Genomic DNA, 13,173 nt, shown 5'->3' on the forward strand with positions numbered 1-13,173 from the left:
AACTGAAATAAAATGAATATCTTACTTAATAATGGTAGAGACCAGATGTGGTTCATCAAGCTTTACACAACAATTTCCAAGGCTTTATTATTTTCTTGGACAAACAATGTCAATGGAATTGCCAGAAGCCTGCTTTTGCACTTTATTATGACGTTTAATTAGTATGAACTGTACAACACTAAAAAATGTTTTAAAAAAGAGGACAGTTCTACAATTAAAAACTTTGGAGCACATAGTGCTCACATTAATCCCAAGTTTGAATTCAGCAGATAACAGGCAACAGGAAAAATCATACTTTTAGTTTCAAAATTCCTCACACAAAATGAAAGTTTCCTCAGTTAACGACAAATAGAAGTGAGAAAATAGACATACCATGATTAAATATGAGGTGTAGTAAGAGTGACAGCAAAATTTAGCTACTACACTCTCACTGGCAAATACTTTCTTCTCTGCACACATGACTAAAACAAGGCAGAGGAGGAGAGGACATTAAATAACATATAAGATTTATTTGATTGATTGAATTTGCTGTGACCAGAAAATCTGGAGAAGACTAAATCAAATAAACTTACAAACTTGGTGTAATTAACATCCAGAGGAAAAAAAAATACTTTTAAGACAAGATGGAAAAAATTTCTTTTGTAATACACTTCTGCACAAAAGTTATAACATTTGAATAGTTTTTAACATCAGGAACTTTGAATGTTGGACAAATCTGTATATGTCATGAAAGAATAAAGAGCAATTTGGACAGAGAACAGTATGACCAAAGTAAAAAAAGAGGGAGCAATATATTTAAACTGACAATATGAGAGACAGGAGATGTACACCTGCTAATGACAATTTGAGACAGGAGTGATTATTGCCCCCATCCCCTCTCGACCTATGAAAACAAGAGGACATATGATCTCTCATATTCCGAAAGCATGAGATTAAACGAGCAATATTTTCTATTTGCATACAAGTGCATAACCCCTTATGTGGCTGCCCTTTTCTAAGGAATCTGTAAGTGAAAGCTCTTCCATCTCTCACAGAGTCAACTAGAAAGTAAAATGTAAAAAATTATTACTAAAACAAGTATAAAACTGTTTATGTATCAAAGCTATTTGTTAAGTGGCACAAATGAGAACACATTAATCTGACTGTGAAAGTATTATGAATGTAACACGAGTTTATTCTACATGAAAATATGAAATGCATTGTTTGTGAAAGAACACATCTAGTATAATGTAGTGAAGGTTATTATTGCTTTTGAATGTTGTGTGACCATTAGCAGTGACAATAAATGTGCTTCTTTACCAATACAATACAAATCAAATGCCACTATCTGAGGAAACTTTTCAAACTATCCAAATATTTCACAAATTTCAGTAAAAAATAAATAATAATTCTCATGTAAACCAGGAGAATGGTCCTTCTGCACATATAGAATATTTAACATTTGTACAAAAATCAAATTCTTTTTGATAAAATCATAAAATCATTATACCTTTAAACAAAAGCTTAATCCACATTTATACAAAACAAATTATATATCTTTATTACAAAAGATATCTTATAAAAACAACTTCTTTTCAGACTCAGGATAATCTGAAGCTGGTAAGTTACTATCTGAAGCCAAACAGCACACTCCAAATACTTTTTAAGGAGGCATAAATCTTAAGCACATTGTTTTCACCCAGTTTTTAAATATCACTGGAACAGCACAGTTAGTGGTGTTTTGCAAATGAATTCACAGCAGTAACTGACATTGTAATCTGTTAAAACACTAGTTTTCATCATATAGTGGTGTAGCATCACCACTCAAAGAACTTTCAATCATAGAATGTGGGCTAGTGTTAGTGCGGGGTGTAGATCGAAGGCTGTCACGTCCTGATCCTGAAGTACTTCTTGGTGATTTCATATTGTTTACTGACAACCCATAAGCTAAACGGCTATTGTTCGATCTGACACTTATGTTAAAGCTGCTACTGCCACTACTGTTGCTTCTTGGTGTAGCTCGGCCAGCCTCATCAAACTGAGGAGTTGTCTTCCTTATATCATCAAATCGTGGTGTTGAACCTCCACTGTAATTAAAAGAGATACTCATATGAAAGCTTCAGTACTAGAGCAATTTATTTTTGCAGCACACAGTATCATTAAGAAAACTAAGTTATAAATAGGGCATAAACTAACGAAACATAAATCCTTATGTGGACTTTATCTACATTTACACGACTACTTGCAATTCACACATTGTGCTCGACACAGGGTTCATTGAATCACACTCAGAATATTTCTTGACTGGGTCATTCAGGAGAGGTCAGTAACTTTGAACATGGACTACTAACTGGATGTCACCTGAGTAACCTTGGACAAACAAACATCTACATCTTTCTGTGTTAGCTACCTTACTTTGTAACAATAATCATTTCTCGCTATTTATAGTGGAAGTCAACCCAAAATATTTTCACATTCAGAGGAGAAAACTGGTGATTGACTCCCACTGCAACAAAAAACACACTGTTTTCAGATTATCACCACAACTCATGTATCATATCTGTAACATTCTCTCCTCCATTTTGCGATAATATGGATTATAAACAAATGAATAATTACATTATTGCCGACAGTAGTAATCTACAAAACTACTCTCCCCTCTCACCATTACATTTAATAACTGTTGGATGGTGAGAACAAGTAATCCATTAAATAATGGGACAACATTTTTAAATGGCTTCATCATGATATTAGAGCAACAGTGGAATAACCACCAATGATATCTGGGAAAGTATAAAACAGTCAGTAGAAAACTATAACTAAAGGGCTTCAAGTATTAGGTAATACTTTTGCAAGGATTTAACATATCAGAGAAAGTATTTTAGCTGAGGTGGGAATCATTTCAGAATATAGTTTTATGAAATTGAAGCTAATAAATGATGGTAATTCTTTGTTTTGAAAAGATTTTAGACCACTTGATTTCATGCAAGGCAGACCCACCATTATGAAAGGAGGTGGTGAGTATTATGTTGTCAGCACAGAAGCAGTAACAACAGCACAATGGGTCACACAGGAGAGCTCAGTAACTTTGAACACGGACTACTAATTGGCTGTCACCTGAGTAACAAATCCACCAGGTATATTTCTGCCCTTCTAAAGTTGTCCAAGTTGATAGTTGGTGATGTGACTGAGAAGCAGAACAAGCAGTCTTCATGTAGTGATGGACAGGGACTGTCAAATATTTCAGACGGTGCTTGTAAAAAATAACATGAAATTAGTAGAAGGAATAACTTGGAGTTCAAAAGTGCCCCCAGTAGATCAGTTAGCAAGATGTGTGTAGGGGGTTAAAAGGAATGGGGTACAATGGTCGAGCAGCCCCTCAAAAGCCACATGTTTCTGGAGTCAATGTTATGCGACACATGAGGTGGTGTGAATAATGATGCCACTGGATGGTGGATGACTGCAAACAAGTGACTTGGGAGTGATGAATCACACTACAGACTGTGGCAATTTGGTGGAAGGGTTTGGGTTTGAGAGATGAACAGTTCCGAGATGATAACTGACTATATCAGCATGATACTGCACCCTGTCATAAAGCAACATTTGTGAGCAAAGGTCCAGGGGCAATAACATTCATGAAATGCACTGTCCTGCTCAGAACCCCAACCTAAACCCCATAGAACACCTCTGAGATGAGTTAATATGTTGAGTTTTCACCAGACTCTAGAGTACAAACACTATTACCTTATTTGGTTTTGTCTCTTGGGGAAGAATGGACTGCCATTTATCTACAGACATAACACACAAACTCAAAAAATAAAGTTGCGTAATTAATTTTTTGTTTGTTTGTTTTCAGGAGCTTGACTGATATATAACAGTGCCATAGCATGTTGCTAGAGGAGTGAAAACAAGATGTTGCACACCATAAATAGAGTATTGTGTGGTAACTATTTTCTGTATTTGAAGGGGTGTAATGCTGCAACAATCCATGCAAGTAGAGGTCCCCAGTGGTGGGATCAACTTTCTGAAACTCCCATTCATCCTGGTAGGCCCTTATTTGCAAGCTACTAACAAAATTTTTTTTTTGTATTTTGTGCGGTACCCAACAGCATTAGAATAGTAGTAACATAGGTTGGTTGTTTTGGGGAAGGAGACCAGACTGCGTGGTCATCGGTCTCATCAGATTAGGGAAGGATGGGGAAGGAAGTCGGCCGTGCCCTTTCAGAGGAACCATCCCGGCATTTGCCTGGAATGATTTAGGGAAATCACGGAAAACCTAAATCAGGATGGCCGGACGCGGGATTGAACCGTCGTCCTCCCGAATGCGAGTCCAGTGTCTAACCACTGCGCCACCTCGCTCGGTGGTAGTAACATACTGATACACCCGTGGTATAGGGGTATCGTCTTTGAGTAAGCAAAATGTTCATGGGCCTGGGTTCAAAACCCACCATTGCTTACATTTTGATTAATAATTAGCATTGGTGGCCAAGGACTTCCAGCATGAGAAGTCACCCTCACTCAGCCAATGGCCTTGTCAAACAGTGCGGAGGAGCAGACAGAGGTTCAAGGCACACTCTTGTCCTCGGGGTGGGAAACTGCCCCTAAATGCAGAAATATCAGCAATGCTAAATGTCATGAGGACGTAGAATGCAATGGAAACCACTGCATTAAAGACAAAAAATGTGTATCCACAGGACATAAGGCCTGTAACTGAAAAAGTGTCATGATGATCTCTCCATTGGCAAAAGATTCCGGAATAGTCCCCCATTCGGATCTCTGGGAGAGGAGTGCCAAGGGGGAGGTAACCATGATAAAAAGATTGAATAATCAATGAAAGGATAACGTTCTACAAGTCGGGGCGTGGAATGTCAGAAGCTTGAACACGGTAGGGAAGCTAGAAAATCTGAAAAAGGAAATGATAAAACTCAATCTAGATATAGTAGAGGGTCAGTGAAGTGAAATGGAAAGAAGAGAAGAATTTCTGGTCAGATGAGTACAGGGTAATATCAACAGCAGCAGAGAATGGTATAACGGGAGTAGGATTCATTATGAATAGGAAGGTAGGGCAGAGAGAGTGTTACTGTGAACTTTTCAGTGACAGGATTGTTCTTATCAGAATCGACAGCAAACCAACACCGACAGTGAGGGTTTGGGTATGCACGACGACGTTGCAAGCTGAAGATGATGAGACAGAGAAAGTATATGAGGATATTGAAAGGGTAATACAGGTGTAAAGGGAAATGAAAATTTAATAGTCATGGGGGACTGGAATGCAATTGTAGGAGAAGGAGTAGAAGAAGAGGTTACAGGAGAATATGGGCTTGGGACAAGGAATGAGAGAGGGGAGAGACTAACTAAGTTCTGTAATAAATTTCATCTAGTAATAGCAAATACTTTGCTCAAGAATGACAAGAGGAGGAGATATACTTGGAAAAGACCGGATGATGTGGGAAGATTTCAGTTAGGTTACATCTTGGTCAGACAGAGATTCCGAAATTAGATGCTGGATTGTAAGGCGTGCCCAGGAGCAGATTTAGACTCCGATCATAATGTAGTAGTGATCAAGAGTAGGCTGAAGTTCAAGACATTAGTCAGGAAGACTCAATACGCAAAGAAGTGGGATGCGAAGTACTAAGGAATGATGAGATATGCTTGAAGGTCTCTAAGGCTATAGATACAGCAATAAGGAATAACTCAGTAAGCAATACAGCTGAAGAGGAATGGACATCTCTAAAAAGTGCAATCACAGAAATTGGAAAGAAAAACCATAGGAAAAAAGCAGGTAACTGTGAAGAAACTATGGGTAACAGAAGAAACACTTCAGTTGATCGATAAAAGGAATACAGAAATACAAGTTGCTGAGGAATGAAATAAATAGAAAGTGCAGGGAAGCTAAGATAAAAAGACTGCATGAAAAATGTGAATACACTGAAAAATAAATGACTGTTGGAAGGGCTGACTCAGCATATAGGAAAGTAAAAATAATCTTCGGTGAAATTAAAAGCAAGAGTGGTAACACTAAGAGTGCAACAGGCATTCCACTGTTAAATGCAGAGGTGAGAGCGGATAGATGGAAAGAGTACATTGAAGGCCTCTATGAGGGGGAAGATTTGTCTGATGTGAAAGAAGAAGAAACAGGAGTTGATTTAGAAGAAATAGGGGATCCAGTATTAGAGTCACAATTTAAGAGAGCGTTCGAGGACTTATGATCAAATAAGGCAAAAGTGATAGATAACATCCCATCAGAATTTCTAAAATCATTGGGGCGAAGTGGAAACAAAACAACTATTCACATTAGTGTGTAGAATGTATGAATCTGGACACATACCATCTGACTTTCGGAAAAATATTACCCATACAATTCCCAAGACTGCAAGAGCTGACAAGTACAAGAATTACCACACAATCAGCTTAACAGCTCATGCATCCAAATTGCTGACAAGAACAATACATAGAAGAATGGAAAAGAAAACTGAGGATGTGATAGATGATGATCACTTCAGCTTTAGTAAAGGTAAAGGCGCTAAAGAGGCAATTCTGATGTTGCATTTGATTATGGCAGCAAGACTACAGAAAGATCAAGACACATTCATAGCATTTGTTGACCTGGAAAAGCACTTGACAATGTAAACTGGTGCAAGATTCTTGAAATCCTGAGAAAAATTGGGGTAAGCTATAGGGAAAGATGGGTAATATACAATATGTACAAGAGCCAAGACAGAATAATAAGAATGGACGACCAAGAACGAAGTGCTCCTATGAAACAGGGTGTAAGACAGGGATGTAGTCTTCCACCCCTACTGTTCAATCTGTGTATCGAAGAAGGAAGATGGAAATAAAAAACAGGTTCAGGAGTGGAATTACAATTCAGGGTGAAATGATATCAATAATACCATTCACTGATGACATTGCTATCCTGAGTGAAAGTGAAGAAGAAGTACATGATCTACTGAATGGAATGAATAGTAGCAGAAATGATAACAGTGAGAAATTTAGCATCAGGATTGATGGTCATGAAGTAGATGAAGTTAAGGAATTCTGCTACCTAGGCAGCAAAATAATCAATGATGGATGGAGCAAAGAGGACATAAAAAGCACTGTCAAAAAGGGCATGCCTGGGCAAGAGAAGTCTACTAATATCAAACATAGGCCTTAATTTGAGGAAGAAATTTCTGAGAATGTACATTTGGAGCACAGCATTGTATAGTAGTGAAACATGGACTGTGGGGAAACTGAAACAGAAGTGAATGAAAGCATTTGAGATGTGGCGCTACAGATGAATGTTGAAAATTAGGTGGACTGATAAGGTAAGGAATGAGGAGGTTCTGTGCAGAATCAGAGAGGAAAGGAATATGTGGAAAACATTGACCAGAAGACGCGATGGGATGATACGACATCTGTTAAGACATCAGGGAGTGACTTCCATGGTACTAGAGGGAGCTGTAGAAGGCAAAAACTGTAGAGGAAGACAGAAATTGGAATACATCCAGCAAATAATTGATGACATAGGTTGCAAGTGCTCCTTTGAGATGATGAGGTTGGCACAGTACAGGAAATTGTGGTGGGCTGCATCAAACCACTCAGAAGACTGATGACTCAAAAAAATCATACTGACTGGTTAAATGGTGTGATGGAAAGGGAAGGCCTTGACATACAGAAGGTTATGGGCTTGAATCTCATCAGGCAATAAAAATCCTTTTCCTATTTTTAAATTTTTATTTAAATTACAGTGATGATCATTTTTATTCCTATTGCTTTGTTACATTGTTTTTATCATCATATGAACTTCGTTTGCTCTCATTTTTCTTCCTATCACTCTTTTTCCACTTGAAATCTTTGAGATTAATTTTATGCTATAATTTGATTTTTGTTTTGTTTTATAATCATGTTTTTTATCCATGTTATTACATTCATTATTTGTGTTCCTTATTTTTCTTGAATTTTGTTTTCCTTTTAATCCCTTCTTTCATTTTAGCCTACATCTACATTATTTTGCCCATAGTGTAATAGGCATTTAGGCTATGTTTTAAATGTTTGTATGATGATTACAATAAAAAATGCTTATCTTGTAACAAAAACACATATTCGACAACACTACACATTTTCAAATATTTAAATATTGTAATAGATAAATATAATTAAATTCCCATTCACAAAAATTCCAACTGAAAAAAATGATATAAAGAAAAAGTGAGAACAAATGAAAAAAATTCATATGACGATTAGGATGTGACACAGGAATAGAAATAAAAAAAAAGTTTTAACCAAGTAATTGAATAAAAATAATGATCAAAGTCATTTCAATAATGATTTCAAAAAAATTTAAGGCATCTGATTATATTCTAACCCCTGACCTTCAGTATGCGATGTCCTTAGCCTAGTAATTACACAACACAATCAGTCTAGAAAATGGTCTCTCTTTTAACGCTACTGAGCAACATGTAAAATTCAATTTTTTTCCCCCTCTCCTCGTCTATTACTCGCAAATGAGGGTTCACTGAGGTGAATGGCTCCAGGATGTGATAGCTGGGATCTTAACCTACATCATCATACAGATGGTTTCGTAATACCTGGCAAATCGAGGCAGCAGTGAAGTGTTGCAGCTGTGTCAAGCAACTTCCAGTTAACTTCTCTAGCCACCTAATTACCATGGATAAGTACTGCATGTTTCACTATGACTCCAAGACAAAAGAGGTGGTGACTAAAAATATAAAAAAAAAACTCTCATATGTCTTGGACACTATGTCAGGGAGCTGATTTATATCCAAGGATCAGTACAGAACATTGCACAAGTTGGTAAAGGGAAGAAGATAACAATTACAAGGTTTAGTTCTTTTCTCTGCTTTCCTGTCTTAAAATTCATTTAGTTTCTCTCTACCACTAAAGTTAAATGAGGAATATATATTCTCTTGTTTTCATTCTGTGCACAGCATGTACCTTGTGTACCTCTCATTGCAAAATTTTGAGCACAATTTGGAAAATGTGGTAAAGGGAAAGGCATAACCGCTGCTCGATAAAACGGTTGGTATGAGTGATTACTATACAATTTCTTTAGGCAATTTTTCGTCGCCACTGTCTTCAGTGGGTTCACAAACCATTTCATTTCAACAATTGCAAGATTGGTCACTTCAAACTGTTAATTCATTCTGAAACATTCACATTTTCACATCCAGCTAGTTTTTTCATCTGTTCTGCCAACTGTAGGTCATCTTTGTCTATACTACAGGTATCCATTTCATTCCATAAAAGCTGTTTCCAAGACATTCTTGTGTCTCTGCCTTTATTTTAGACCATGAATCAGCTACCCAGTAAACTACATCTTTTATCATAGCTTTTTAAGAAATTCTTTGGTGGTTCCTTAACCTTCTGTTGTTTGTACAAGCATATGAAGCAAACAACAACGATACCTTTTTTCAAGCATTGTAAAACACCTTGGTCCAAAGGCTGTATTAAACTCGTCACATTAAGGGGTAAGAACAATGCGCGAATACTGCCACAGTGTAATTCTTCCTCATCAGGGTGTGAACCAGTGTTGTCAAATATTAAGATTGCTTTGGAAGGCAAGCACTTTTTCATTAGGTATATTTTAGTCTCTGGAACAAAATCATCGAAAAACCATTTCTTAAAAATAGTTTTAGTCTACCAAGCAGATTTTTGGTGGACAGAAGTAACAAACAGTGCAGAAGCAGTGATATTTTTTTTTTAGCTCTAAGCTTAGCAGACTTCCCTATCACCAGCAGCTTCAGTTTATGGTCCAAGATTTTCTTCCTCTATAATTTTTCTTAATTTCTCACAAAATTGTGTAACAGTTTGAGAACCTGAAGAAAGTTTTTCTTCACAAATTTCAAGCCACCTTACACCATATCACTTCTTCCCCCATCCAGCCATTCTGAACTTGCAGTAAAATTGTCCTCACCTTCCTTTAACTCATGTCTAAAAAATACAGCTTTTTCTTCCACAATAGGCTCTGAAACTGGACTTCCTTTTTGTCTTTGTTGAGTAAACAAAACAAACAAAACTTCTCTCATCTTTTCTTATTCAGATTTCTTCTCGGACTTCCGTTCAAATGATGAAATAGAACACTTGTTTAAAGAAAACTTCTCAACTTTGTTTCTATGCCAATCTCAAACTGTCACTTCACCAACTCCATACTCAGCAGCAAGGTTTTCCTTTTTCTTTTTAAAAGGTTTCTCTTTTGTCTAGTCTTTTCAAAACCTCCAGTTTCTCATTCAATGGCACTAAGTTTCTCTAACTCCTACCACTCACTGTAATGTATGAACATTAAGAAACGCACAGTTACATGTGTACAGTACACTGAACAAGTGTACAACACTTTAACATTACACAGGTGGGCTCACTACAGTATAGATGTTACTACACTACCAACTGCAGTGAAAACAACAATGGTATCCCACTGTTGTAAAATTAGTACTGTAATGTTACTTAGGCCTACTGTATTTTAATGACCACTGTTACTGAGTAGCCGCAGCAGTAAGGGTAACAAGGATGGTATGCACTGTACAACTGATTGTCAGGTGGTCCCAATTAGTAAAGTGTCAACAGAGAAAGAGCAAGGGCACTCCTTGAAACCTAATAGTACTTTTCCATCTGTAATAAAAATACATTAGCAGTCTGAGGCCAAGGTTATTTTTGTGCATTATGAACAAAAACCCCAAGTAGAACAGTTTTACCTTTATTGCACATGGAAAATTGAAAGGAAGTTCAAAATGTAACACGTTCCATAGTGTGTAAAATGTACATGTGGACAACATACGAAAACGGGTTTTTACTTCAGTTTTCTGTAACATTTTAATTTTCTTAAGACCAGCTTGAATTTTGAAATACCACATATCCAATTACCGGGGCTCTACTGTGTATATTAAATGTAATTCATTGTCTACTGACCTTCCTTTTTCTTCATAATCTTCTCCTCTATCTTACTTCATAAAATGTAGGATTATAGAGTTTAATGGACTGTCAATAACAAGATCATTAGGGACAGAGCACAAGCTCAAATTGGGAAGGATGAGGCAAGACATTGGGTCATGTCTTTTTCAAAGGAACCACCCCCACACTTGCAAACCATTGAAATCTAATTCTGGATGGCTGGGTGGGGATTTCAACCACCATTCTTCGCATCGCAGGTCCAATGTCATACCACTGCACCACTTTGACAGTGTTCATATAAGGATAAGAACTAATCTTTCTAACACAGTGAGAGAGAAAAAGTTATAAAAAAGAAAAGAAAAAAAAAACACATGCTCTCTCATGTAGTCTTCAATACTATGAAAGCAGCATTACAGTTTTTCTTAGAAGCTGCCCAAAGCAAATTAGACAAAGACTATATATCAATGCTTGCTGACATCAACTTCTAGTATTATGTATTTTTCTCTGAAAGTATAGCAATTACACAGTCTCTATTCAAAATAAACCAAATACACATTTTTAAATGTAATTAATTTGTAAAGGTTTTCCCATCACCTGGGTCAACTAGAACATGTATTTTGTACATCTCAGAAGGCAAAACAAAACAATAACTGAAGATAACTCTTCCTTATGAAAGTATTATTGAGATCAATATTATAAGACTAGTTTTTTAATGTGAAAGGTTTTATTTTGTGTTAGTTAATGTTCTTAATGTTTATCTTATAATGATGCATAGGGCCCCTACTGTGGGGCAAGGGAGTGAGGGAGGTAATTCAACAGTCCTGAACTGTAGTAGGAAATGCTCTAATACTACAGCCACTTAGTTAAAATAATGTGTATTTTAGCAATATTTGTCTTTCAACAATATTTATATATTTGCCATTTAACATAAACACAAAAACTTAGCTGACGAAAAATCAAACACTGTTCACCTTAACAATGTATTATAAAAAATTCCAGAGACTCATCTATAAGGAAAGGAAAATTAGGGTTTCATTTCCCATAAACATTTAAATAATTAAAAATGGTGCACAATTTCAGGCTGGACCAGAAGATAAGTAGTATAGTCTTTTATATTAAAATAAAATAAATCCAGAACTATCCTGACATAAAATAAGAAAATCATGGAAAACCAAAATGTGGATGGCTAGACAGGAATTTGAACGCTTCCAAATGCCTTAACTACTTTGTCATACTGGTGGATATGCTCTTACACAACACGGAGAGAAGGACTACACGCATTTCTAAGGAACTATTTGTAAGATTTTATTAGTGCAGATATATTTTTGAACCTAAATTATGTCCTTATCAGAATAATCAGTTCATCTGGCATTTGAATACAGTATACTGCAGCCATGGAGTCACTGTCCTACAGATGACAATAACAATCATACCTCATGGTAGAAATTTTCTGAACGGGAACATGAACAACACCAGATGCCTACGGACTCAAATGTATCTTACTTTGAAGACACCTACCATTAACTGAACTTATTTGGAATGCACACAAATATGCAGGATCACTGTTGTTTCCTTTGTGTCAGGCTTCATCCAAGACATTTTCTGGAGGAGCACACGAACAGATCTGTAGTTACCTACTCTCTTCTTGCAGCTGATTTGCTTGATTTTGAGTGAACTTGTCACATCATTAGCACACACCTCAGCACCACATTTATATACCTTTACAAGTAATTACTTTGTGGTGCAAGCAGTCTTTACACTTTTCCTGCACAATCTCACACTATCATGATGAAATTTTATGCACAAGTGTTTAAAACTAGCACTCTAAAACTGAAGTATACATTAAGGGACACATAATAAAAATCATTTCAACTTACCTGTGTTGACGTGGTGTTGTTCGACCATCTTGCCTTGGTGTTCCCAAACCTGCTTCACGATTTTTCAATTTTGCCCATGCTTCAGCAGCTTTTCTCCAGTCCATTGGCTCTGAGGTTTGTGGCGTAACTTGTGGCCTGTTGGCAGTCAAATATTAATTAAAAGCTGAGAACAATCTGTAATGACTATAGCAAAAAACAGGGAAGCAAGTGAGTAGAGCTGCTTTGTAGATTACACTGTGAAAATGTTTCTACATGAATCAACAGTATCACTGATTACTGAAAAATTACTCAAGAGTACCAGTATCAGTAAGTTGTTTTTTATTACAAATGTTCATTGGCCAAGAATGGAGAACTCAAAAGTTGTACAAATAATCAACAGTTTCTTTTGTTTCAAATTAATGAATCACCAAATAAAATAAAAACTTTACCA

The 13,173-nt window shown here is 36.5% G+C and overlaps 1 protein-coding gene across 2 annotated transcripts in view; it reads right to left on the bottom strand.

Moving 5' to 3' along the window:
* Positions 1 to 624: 624 nt before the first annotated feature.
* The window catches only part of LOC126412530 (transcription elongation factor SPT6), a 163,307-nt gene continuing 150,758 nt past the window's right edge, over positions 625 to 13,173 (bottom strand). For both annotated transcript variants that reach the window (XM_050082184.1, XM_050082176.1), the window contains 2 exons: positions 12,744 to 12,878; positions 625 to 2,066 (listed from right to left, as the gene is read on the bottom strand). In XM_050082184.1, the coding sequence (XP_049938141.1) occupies positions 1,769 to 2,066; positions 12,744 to 12,878 (433 nt within the window). In that variant the 3' untranslated portion in view covers positions 625 to 1,768. The remainder of the gene's footprint in view (positions 2,067 to 12,743; positions 12,879 to 13,173) is intronic.

This window comes from Schistocerca serialis, chromosome 1 (genome assembly GCF_023864345.2).
Source record: "Schistocerca serialis cubense isolate TAMUIC-IGC-003099 chromosome 1, iqSchSeri2.2, whole genome shotgun sequence".
In the NCBI taxonomy this organism is placed as follows: domain Eukaryota; kingdom Metazoa; phylum Arthropoda; class Insecta; order Orthoptera; family Acrididae; genus Schistocerca; species Schistocerca serialis.